The sequence below is a fragment of the Brassica napus genome, chromosome C9 (assembly GCF_020379485.1).
Source record: "Brassica napus cultivar Da-Ae chromosome C9, Da-Ae, whole genome shotgun sequence".
Lineage (NCBI taxonomy): Eukaryota > Viridiplantae > Streptophyta > Magnoliopsida > Brassicales > Brassicaceae > Brassica > Brassica napus.
Window position 1 is genome coordinate 39,961,703 of NC_063452.1, and position 11,614 is coordinate 39,973,316.

The 11,614-nt window shown below is 38.5% G+C and overlaps 3 protein-coding genes across 3 annotated transcripts; 1 reads left to right on the forward strand and 2 right to left on the reverse strand.

Annotated features, from left to right (window-relative positions):
- Positions 1-1,889: 1,889 nt before the first annotated feature.
- LOC111209485 lies at positions 1,890-2,225 on the reverse strand. Its single transcript, XM_022709412.1, has one exon. The coding sequence runs from the start codon at positions 2,223-2,225 to the stop codon at positions 1,890-1,892; it is 336 nt and encodes a 111-aa protein (XP_022565133.1).
- A 3,389-nt stretch (positions 2,226-5,614) lies between these two features.
- LOC111209486 (ubiquitin-associated protein 2-like) lies at positions 5,615-6,193 on the reverse strand. Its single transcript, XM_022709413.1, has one exon. It carries the CDS (start codon positions 6,191-6,193, stop codon positions 5,615-5,617), a length of 579 nt encoding a protein of 192 aa, XP_022565134.1.
- A 4,193-nt stretch (positions 6,194-10,386) lies between these two features.
- On the forward strand, positions 10,387-11,289 carry LOC106350362. The gene has a single exon (XM_013790258.1). The coding sequence runs from the start codon at positions 10,387-10,389 to the stop codon at positions 11,287-11,289; it is 903 nt and encodes a 300-aa protein (XP_013645712.1).
- The last annotated feature ends 325 nt before the right edge of the window (positions 11,290-11,614 follow it).

The following is an 11,614-nucleotide window of genomic DNA, read 5'->3' on the forward strand; positions in this document are numbered from 1 at the left end:
CGTTTTATATGTTAGCTGTATTTAGTATAAATTTAAAACCCTTTTATACTCATTGCTTAAAATGTCAACCAAGATTTGCCAATTAAAAGTAGATATGTGAACCCCATGTAGAACAGCCACTCACGATGACCAAATCGCTAATTTAACACTTCTTGATTCGATACTTATACTACTTTAGAGGTAATTTATTGCTGTACCAAATAAAATAAACGAGAAATCGCATAAAAACCCTTGAAACAGCATTACTTGCACTTAAACTTTAAAATTATTTAACTATTCAGTTACAAAAAAAGTTATTTAACCTGCATATTAAACCATCAAACTAATTTTGTATCGTAAGAAACCTTCAACCTGATTTACTTAATCATCAAGTCAAAAATATGATTGGTTTACCGGTAATTAAGGTAACTAACAATAAATAAGAAAAAATTTAATAAAAACTAAAAAGACTAAATAAAAAGTCAATTTTTTTTTAAATAATAATTTTTTCTTAAAAATGAAAAGTTTTTCCTAATTTTTAGTTTTTATTTTATTTTATGGAACATACATATCAATATTCATGAATCATCACTTTCATTCCACTTCCAGTACTTATTTTACTCGGAGCTCGACTTCTACACAAAAATTAAATTTTAAATAAGAATTTTTAATTCAAATAAAAACTCTTAAAACTTTATGAATTTTTTTTTTTGAACATATCGCCATTAACAACAATACTTTTTGTTATATCACCACTAATATTAACATCTTTTGTCATATTGCCGATGATGATGGCAGCTTCTGACATATTGACAGTATTGGTTTCTGACGCCACATCATTGGTGATACGCTGAAAAGTGTTATTAAAATGATATGTCCAAAATTATATCATTTGTGGCAATATATCTATAACCGTCACCATTAATTATCATCAATATATCATAAACCGTTACCGTGAACGATATCATCGATTTTTAAGATATATATTTTTCGAAAAACCTAGAGCTTTTATTTTATTTTATTTTTAAAAAGAGAAAATTTAACTTATTAAAAAATATTTTGATTTTTTGTAAGCTAAATTTAATTTAGTTTTTTTATTTTTATTTATTGTTATTTTCTTTTATTAATTAAATAACTAAAACTATTATTTAAAAAACCCTTGTTTACAAGTGACTTATTCCATTTTTCTACTCGGTAAAAAAGTAAGCCAAATTGAAAATGTATAATGATACAAAAGCCAATTTGATGGTTTAATATGCTAACCAAATAATTTTGTGGTTTAAAATGTAAATGAATACCATTTTAAAAGTTTTTATGCGATGTTCTCAATAAAAATACATTTAAATCGTGTATATCAAACTGAGTTGATTATCTATTCAGCCAAACGAAAAATGTTACTAAATAACAATTATATTTTAATGTTATAAATGTTGTGAAATAATAGATTTAGAGTTTGAATGTTTCTGTGTTTCATTAATGAATAAATGTTCCCTTTATATAGGAGATTACAAGATAAGTAAAAAGGAAAGTATCCAAAACCTAAATCAACTAAGATTAGGAAAGACTACTAATACATAATATGGAAAGATTACAAAGAAAAGAAATCCTAATCATACAAAGAAAAGAAAACACATGTATGTGGCCGTCTCTCTCTCCCCTCAATAGACCGACTATCTCTCCTCTCTCTCCCCTCAATAGACCGACTCTCTCTCCTCTCTCTCTCTACTGCGGATGGGCCGGTTTATGGACCGGGCTGGTGATGGACATCCATCAATTGATTTATAACACTCCCCCTTGGATGCCATAACCATACAGGGATTGTAATACGCTTAATGTTGTCTCATTAAAACCTTATCATGAAAAATCCAGTGAGACAAAAACATGATGAAGGAAAAAGAGTACAACACGTACTACTCCCCCTGATGAGAATCTCTGTGGAGGTCTTTCAGCCCACACATCAGCCCACGCATCCCAATCTGATGCGTGAGCTTCCTGAATGTACAGGTCGAAAGTGCCTTAGTGAATAAATCGGCCGAGTTATAACTAGACCGTACTTGGATCACTTTGACCTCTCCGGTCTTTTGCAAATCGTGGGTAAAGAAGAACTTAGGCAAAATATGTTTTGTCTTATCCCCTTTGATATAACCATCTTTGAGCTGAGCAATGCAAGCCGCATTGTCCTCAAAGATAATGGTCGGCTCTTTGCACTCGACCATCCCACAATCTGATCGGATATGTTGGGTCATCGACCTCAACCAAACGACCTCACGGCTGGCCTCATGAATGGCTAGTATTTCCGAATGATTGGATGATGTGGCCGCGATGGTCTGTTTCATGGAACGCCATGATATGGCCATACCTCCATGTGTAAAGACATATCCTGTCTATGATCGAGCTTGATGTGGATCTGATAAATATCCAGCATCAGCAAAGTCAACTAAAGCATCCTTATAATGGTTAGTATAAAACAGACCCAAGTCTTTCGTTCCTTGTAGGTAACGAAGAACATGTTTGATCCCGTGCCTAAGGGTCAGACATGTGCTGAACCTGGACAGGAGATTCACAGCAAAGGCTATATCAGGCCGTGTATGAGTTGCCAAATACATCAAGGCTCCAATGGCAGTGAGGTAAGGCATTTCGGGACCAAGGACATCCTCATCGTCCATCTTGGGACGGAATGGGTCAGTGTCCAGGCCGAGTGATCTCACGACCATGTGACTGGTTAGAGGATGGCAATCGGCCATGTTAAACCTCTTGAGTACTTTTTCTGTGTATGTCTTCTGATGCACAAGGATACCATCACTTATGTACTCAAGCTGTAATCCCAAACCGAATTTTGTTTTCCCGAGATATTTCATCTCAAATTCTTTCTTAAGGTATTCAACCGTTTGGGAAATCTCACCAGAGGTTCCAAGGATGTTCAAATCATCAACATACACAGCTATGATCACGAACCCTTGATTTTCGAATTTCTTTATACATGGACCGATAGAGTCATTTCTATATCCCTCTTTTACAAGGTACTCACTGAGTCTATTGTACCACATTCGTCCGAATTGTTTCAGTCCATAAAGAGATTTTTCCAACTTAATACAATGTTGGTCTCGGGAACTCTCTTTGTTTTTCAATTCTATACCCTCTGAGACTTTCATATAAATGTCATTATCCAGTGGACCATAAAGGTATGCGGTTACAACATCCATTAACCGAAAATTCAGACCCTCTCTCACGGCCAGACTTATCAAAAATCTGAAGGTCGTAGCATCCACCATAGGGGAGTATGTCTCCTCATAATCTATTCCAGGTCTCTGTAAGAATCCTTGTGCAACAAGCCGGGCTTTATACCTCATGACTTCACCATTCTCATTTCTCTTCCTCACAAAGACCCATTTGTATCCCACTGGTTTAATGTCATGAGGTGTTCGGATTATTGGAACAAACACACCTCTCTTTCTCAGTGATTCTAACTCCACGTTTATGGCTTCTTTCCACTTAAGCCAATCTGATCTTTGCATGCATGCATATATAGACGTGGGTTCTTGATCCTCATTATCCATAAGTTCAAGTGCTACTTCATAAGCAAATAAATCATCCATGTCGACATGTTTTCAGTTCCACTGTTTCCCAGACAAGACATAGTTCATTGAGATCTCATAATTATCTACACCATCAGTACCATGAATCTTGGCGTCCCAAGAATCATTGTTTGGCACATCATGGCCTGCCACTTTAGTGGCATCAGGTCAGGCCATGTCTAAAGCCGGGTTGGTCGCGGCCACATCACGGGCTTGATCGGCCGCGGCCGTGTCTGGTGTCTTATTAACCTTGGTTGCACCTTTCTTTATTTTCCGAGGGTTCTTATCTTTGGAACCGATTGGTCTGCCACGTTTCACACGCTGGCTAGACTCTGTAGCAACTTGATTGTGTCCCTCTTGAACATCAATTCTTACTGGTGCATTAGCAGCAGGTATGTATGACTTGGTCACACTTTTCGGGTCAGCAAAGGAATCTGGCAATTGATTAGCTAGCTTTTGTAAATGTATAATCTTTTGAACTTCAAGATCACACACTTGAGTTCGAGGATCTTGCCAAGAAATGGATGTTTGATTCCATGAAATTTCTTTTATCATTTTGCTGCTATCTCCCCCTAAGGTCGGATGTTCAGATTCATTAAAATGACAATCCGCATATCTGGCCTTAAACAAATCACCCGTAGTTGGCTCAAGATATTTTAAAATTGTGGGGGAATCAAATCCGACATATATCCCCATCCTCCTTTGAGGTCCCATCTTTGTTCTCTGTGGTGGAGCTATAGAAACATAAATGGCACAGTCGAATGTCTTAAGATGAGATACGTCTGGCTCATGACCCGTAAGTAATTGTAATGGGGAATACTTATGTTCACTTGATGGCCTGATGCGTATGAGCTCGGCCGCATGCAGGATGGCGTGTCCCCATGCTGAGACCGGAAGCCTCGACCTCATGAGTAATGGTCAGGCTATGAGCTGTATGCGTTTAATAAATGACTCGGCCAAGCCGTTTTGTGTATGTACATGTGCCACGAAGTGTTCCACACTTACCCCCATGGACATACAGTAGTCATTAAACGCTTGGGAAGTGAACTCACCAGCATTATCAAGACGTATAGTCTTTAATGGAAAATCTGGAAAGTGTGCTCGTAATCGAATTATATGAGCAAGCAACCTGGCAAAGGCCAAGTTCCTGGTCGACAGGAGACAGACATGCGACCATCTAGTGGACGCATCTATGAGGACCATGAAATATCTAAACGTTCCACAAGGTGAATGTATTGGTCCACAGATGTCTCCTTGAATTCTTTCCAGAAAGTTTATAGTCTCTTTAGTGACTTTAACTGGTGATGGCCTAGAAATGAGTTTCCCTTGGGAACAAACAACACAAGATATGTGCTTAGGGATGACTCGTTTCTCTTTAAGGGAATGGCCGTTTGAGTTCATAATCAGTTTACGCATCATGGATGACCCGGGATGACCCAGCCGGTCGTGCCAAAAAATGAAGTTATCAATTGCCTCTTTATTAAAAGTGGCATTAGCTTCGATCATACTGACTTTAGTGTGATAAAGACCAGTAGATAGTGCGGGTATGCATTCTAAGATTTTCTTATTGCCATGGACGAGTTCAAAGTTTTGAAGAGATTCTTTGTTTCCCTCGCCCTTGGTTTCAATATGAAATCCATTCATTCGAATGTCTTTAAAGCTTAATAGACTTCTCATAGAGTTGGGTGAATACAAGGCATCTGATATCTCAAGATGTGTACCCATAGGCAACAGGATACTAGCCTGGTTATGCCCCTCTATGAGGCTGGCAATACCCGCAATGGTTGAGATGTTGGCATTTTTAAGAGTTAAATTTATGAAGTATCTCTTATCTTTAAGAATCGTGTGGCTTGAGCCACTGTCCACAACGAGTACATCCTTGTTCTCGTTCATTTCTAAAACAAGATTCAAAAGGATGCAACTTAGAGACTTCATATATATAAGGAAAGCTTTTATTTTATTTTATTACATAGGTCTTTAAAACAAGTTTAAAATAAAAGACAACATAGAATTTTAAAAACACCAAAACATAGAAATCAGATTATAATGTCGAAATCACTTCAGTCTTTAAAACAATCCGAAGTTTCATAATCCATAAGATCGTCCTTGTCATGATCGAAGTCTTTTTCATTGTCTTGATAAACCATATGGGCTTCGGGATTCTTCCCTTTCAAACTCTCTTGATAAAGCTCAACAAGATGCTTTGGAGTTTTACAAGTCTTAGCCCAATGATTGTCCATTCCACATCTATGGCATACTGATTTACTTGATTTGGTCGAGTGTTGAGGCTTAAACGAAGATCCACGTCCACGACCATGGCCTCGTCCAAATGAGCCACGATCATGTCCATGATCTCGTCCATTCTGATTACCTCTTCCGCGGCCAAAGGAACCTCGGCCACGGCCACGTCTGTATCTACTTCCTCGACCACGGCCATAATAGCCGTTTCCTTGGACATGGTGGGACTCTTTATCGTCCTCAGTGTTGTGTGCTTCAGGTGGTGCTGCTGAGCCAACAAGTCTCATCTCACTATTTCTCATTAATAACTCATTATTCTGCTCAGCAAGCAAGAGACAAGAAATAAGATCAGCATAGGTCTTAAAACCTTTCTCTCTGTACTGTTGTTTGTAACAGCACATTGCTTGTGTGGAAAGTGGAAAAGGTTTTCTCAAGCATATCTTGATCCGTAATACTTTCACCACACAGTTTCAACTTTGAAACGATCTTAAACATGGCCGAGTTGTACTCGTCCACGAACTTATAGTCTTTAATTCTTAGATCCCTCCAATCAGACCGAGCCTTTGGTAAGATCACCGTTCTCTGGTGATCATATCTTGATTTCAATTCGTTCCAAAGCTCTAGTGGATTCTCAATGGTTAGGTATTGATCCTTGAGACTCTCAGCTAGATGGTGATGAATGATCAAGATGGCTCTGTAACGATCTTTCTCATTTGAGTTGTTGTCCTCGGTGATACATTCACTGAGACCTTTGGATTTCAATATGATCTTGGTATCAACCGCCCACTGAAGGTAATTGTCTCCAGAGACATTTAGGGCAGCAAAATCCAAGTTATTGATTTTCGTCATCTGAAATCATAGATAATATAGGTCCTTTTAGAAATAGGGTTTTTAGTTTTTTAAAAACATTCAAGTAAAACCTAATGGCCAAAGTATATGCCTTACGGCCAAGTAGAAGCCACACGGCCAAGTAAAAGCCACACGGTCAAGAAAGAGAAGCCACAAGGCCAAGATTCAATTTAGGGTTAATGCATATAGTTTTACATGTAATTGCAATCCTAAGATGGTTGGTTTCTATCAGTTCATGATTCAATCAAACAATCAAACAAACCAATCAGCCAAGTAATAGAACAAGCCACACGGCTATTTAGTTCAATTCAACATCATCCCTAGAATTAGATATAAGTTCAATTGCAATCGATCAGTAGTGATCAGGTTTGGATATGGATGCAACAAGGCCACACGGCCACATATGATGATCTAGAACAATTTAACCTAGAATGTATTAAGGCCACACTGCCACAATCTAATTCGATTTCAAAGTGATAAAAACTAGATCATTAGGGTTTTAACCAAGTCAAGCAATTCAGATTCAGGTTTAAACAATCCTAATCAATATTTTCTAGGTGATCAAACAAACAATTAAATTTCAAATCAAAATTAAAAATCGATTTTCTAATTTAGGGTTTTGGGGATTTCGAAACTTTGATCTTTGATCAAAAGGATTTGATTTGAGATTCAAAACCTTTAAGGTTATGATTTTAATTGATCAATGGATCAATCTCGATTTAGGGTTTAGGGGATCAGACTTATTCGAGCTCTGATTTACTCTTTTAGGGTTTGATCTATTGTCCTAGGGTTTTATCTTTAGAGATTAGTTTTTAGAGTTTCAATCTTTACAAACAATCCAAATTCAATTCTCATGTTCTTAGAATTAGGGGTACCTTTTGTTTGCAGATTGTAGAAACCAGACCACCAAGAGAACCTCGAACGGACGCGAGCTGGAACGAGCTGGAGTTGAAGTCGCGCGAGCTTATCGCTGTCGGGTCGCGAGCTGGCTGATCGGGGAACGCGAGCTGTAGCTGTCCGGGATGCAAGCTGAGAATGGATGGAGCTGAGACTGTGTTCGTCTAGTATTAGAAACACCTTAGGGCTCGGGCTGATCGGATGAACACTAGCTGGAACGCTTGCAAGAACAAATTAGGGTTCGTAGGGTTAGGGTTCAAGGTCGCCGGCTAGGTTTTAGGTTTAGGAGTTTTTCGATTAGGTTTTTAGGCTCATGGTGTTTAGGGACTATCTTGCTGATAACGTGTCGTGAAACAATAGATTTAGAGCTGAATGTTTCTGTGTTTCATTAATGAATAAGTGTTCCCTTTATATAGGGGATTACAAGATAAGTATAAAGGAAAGTATCCAAAACCTAAACCAACTAGGATTAGGAAAGACTACTAATACATAATATGAAAAGATTACAAAGAAAGGAAATCCTAATCATACAAGGAAAAGGAAACACGTGTATGTGGCCGCCTCTCTCTCTCTTCAATAGGCCGACTCTCTCTCCTGCGGATGGGCCGGTTTATGGACCGGACCGGTTATGGACATCCATCAATTGATTTATAACAATAAAATTATTAGTGAACAAATAGAGAATTGATGGGACAGAAGAACAACATTTCACGTTACGAATGATCAAATGTTTGCAGTATATTTTACCAAAAAAAAAAAATGTTTGCAGTATATATATTTGTACTGTCGATGGTTGTAGTGGTACAAATGGTATACATTAGAGGAAGAAGTACGAAATAACATGAAGAAAGGAAAAAAGGAAAAAAATAATCATTTGTTTTCAGTAACTATATGAGAATGTCACATAAATAACTACGAACTTAGAATAATTTAAAAAAAAAAAAAAAAAAAAAACTTAGAATAATTTAATATTTTGATAAACATAACTTTTTTGTTAGATATACAAAATTGTCGAGAAAACTATTCAGTGGACTGAAGTACTTGATTTTTTTTACTCATTTGACTTTTTGAACACATTATTTTATAGTTTAGAAACATTTTTACGGAAAGTACAAGAAATAATATCTGAAAATAAAAGAATATAAAATAATAACGAAATATAAAGTGAATATTAAAACTTTAGAAATCCTAGACAAAATATGGTTCAGAAAATAGAAAATAGAAAATAGAAAATAGTATACCAGTTGAATAAAATATTAATGATGATAATTGTGGGTGTGGTGACTTCTACCTGGAGCAACAAAATGCCATTATTCAAAGCTTAAACAAAAACGGCATTTAGCAAACATGAAAACAAAAAACGGCCATTGAACTATGACATTTTCATATGCTTTTCTAAATTGTATTTAAATCTAGTATTAAGGATTTGACCAAAAAAGAAACTGTATTAAGGAATACAATGAATAAATTGAACAAATCAGAACTTTTTGTTGTTGGAAGATAGTGGTTGATATAGCCTTCCGTACAAACTCCACTTCAGCGAGTTGTACTTGTACCAGAATGTATTTACTGTATTTACTTTTACGTTTGCCAACGAGGCAACGAGTTTTAAAAATTAATCCAAAAGCGAGGCTGCGAATGGAACACGTACTCTGCGCAATTTCATTTATTAAAAAAATAAAATTAAACTAATACAACAAACAAAACAATGATCATCCTGTTAAAGAAGTTTAAAACCTAGGCGAAAGGCGGCTGCAATGGCGATCTAGATCATGATCTTCTTCGAGATCGTGATCTTCACATAATATCTCGTTCTTTGGCGTGAGATTACCAGGAGCGTGCTGCTTTGTTCGTTGCTGCTATCCTTTCTCTCTCGAGACCGCGTATTGATCGTGATCTCTACTCCTTTTGAGATCGTGATCCTCACGTAATCGCCTCCTTCTTGATCGTTTTCTTTGCTTTCCGCACGGCGATCCTCATTGCACGGCGTTCGGCTTTGCTTTGATCGTTGGTGTTACGGTAATCCTTGTAATCGACTCGATCATCTCTCGCGTGATCTACAAGGCAACGTCTATGTTTTGCTAACTGAGGATGAATCGTCCACGTTCTGCTCATATGACATTTTCATATGCTTTTCTAAATTGTATTTAAATCTAGTATTAAGGATTTGACCAAAAAAGAAACGGTATTATGGAATACAATGAATAAATTGAACAAATCAGAACTTTTTGTTGTTGGAAGATAGTGGTTGATATAGCCTTCCGTATAAACTCCACTTCAGCGAGTTGTACTTGTACCAGAATGTATTTACTTTTACGTTTGCCAACGAGGCAACGAGTTTTAAAAATTAATCCAGAAGCGAGGCTGCGAATGGAACACGTACTCTGCGCGATTTCGTTTATTAAAAAAATAAAATTAAACTAATACAACAAACAAAACAATGATTATCCTGTTAAGAAAGTTTAAAACCCAAGGTGAAAGGCGGCTGCAATGGCGATCTAGATCATGATCTTCTTCGAGATCGTGATCTTCAAATAATCTCTCGTTCTTTGGCGTGAGATTACCAGGAGCGTTCTGCTTTGTTCATTGCTGCTATCCTTTCTCTCTCGAGACCGCGTATTGATCGTGATCTCTACTCCTTCTGAGATCGTGATCCTCACGTAATCGCCTCCTTCTTGATCGTTTTCTTTGCTTCCCGCACGGCGATCCTCATAGCAAGGCGTTCGGATTTGCTTTGATCGTTGGTGTTACGGCGATCCTTGTAATCGACTTGATCATCTCTCGCGTGATCTACAAGGCAACATCTCTGTTTCGCTAACAGAGGATGAATCATCCACGTTCTGCTCATATGGCGGATGTGAAAGGGAAATGGATATGTTACGAGGATGACGACAAGCCCATTAAATTAACATATCAAGGAGACTCTCCCACCATTTGCGATTACCGGCTTTCTCTAATCGGAAAGGTCCTGAACCCTAAGAAACAATATGTGGTGAAGCTCATTCAGACCATGCCGGCGCAGTGGGAGATGCAGGACAAGATCACTGCTAATGATCTTGGTAATGGCAAGTTCCTTCTGAACTTTGCGACGGAAGAGGATCTACAATCTGTTCTTAGGCAAGGTCCTTTCCACTATAGCTTTTGCATGTTTGTGCTCGTTCGTTGGGAGCCGGTGGTTCACGATGACTACCCTTGGATCATCCCGTTCTGGGTCGAGATCACGGGAATCCCTCTACACCTCTGGACGATAGGAAACCTCAAAAACATTGGCAAAAGACTAGGCCATATTGATACGGTGGAGCAGTTGGCAGGGCGTATGCTTATTGATGTTGATACTAGGAGGCCTCTCACATTCAAGAGGAAGATTGCATCGCCAGAAGGTGATGAAGGTTGGATCCAGATCCATTATGAAAAGATTTTTAAGTATGGTAAAACATGTGGAATGGTTACTCATGAGTTGGCTCTTTGCCCAACGAAGGAAACAACACTGGCCATTCAAGGAGCGCAATCTGATGTCTTCTCCAGGGTCCAGCTCCCGGCAAATGATGTATCTCGACAGTCCTTGCTGCGAGATAAAGAGACAGAGAATAGATATGGAAGAGATGGCTATGGAAGAGATGGCTATGGTAGGAGAGATCACCGTAGTCGATCGCCTTTGAGGGAGCGTAGGGCCGATGGCGGCTTTATGAATGATGCTAGGGCCGCTTACTCTCGCCGTGATGGTAAGGGGGATAGGAAAGCGTGGAAATAATGAGGCAAGGAAAGGAAGCTCACCTCAGAATACACACGCCAGAGCTCGCGTTATGCGCCTTATGGGAAGCAGAGGCCGACGACATGTAGGGTGAAGGAAAGATCGATGTCACGTGAGGTGTATAAGGAGGAAACGATTGCATCTCGTGCTTATGGAACGCATATACGGTCTACTGGCGAATCATCTGTGCATCAACCCGCTGATGAAATAGCCCACGATCTCCATAAGAGCAGTGGGAAGAGGATTGCAAGTCAAATTATGATGCCGGCTAGGCATGAGAATGATGACAATGTCACAAAACGTCCTAGAGTGTCTCCTCGTTTGT

Coding starts and splice junctions, on each gene's coding strand:
- LOC106350362 (XM_013790258.1), top strand. CDS start 10,387: ATGGCGGATGTGAAAGGGAAATGGATATGTTACGAGGATGACGACAAG.
- LOC111209486 (XM_022709413.1), bottom strand. CDS start 6,193: ATGTGCTGTTACAAACAACAGTACAGAGAGAAAGGTTTTAAGACCTAT.
- LOC111209485 (XM_022709412.1), bottom strand. CDS start 2,225: ATGACCCAACATATCCGATCAGATTGTGGGATGGTCGAGTGCAAAGAG.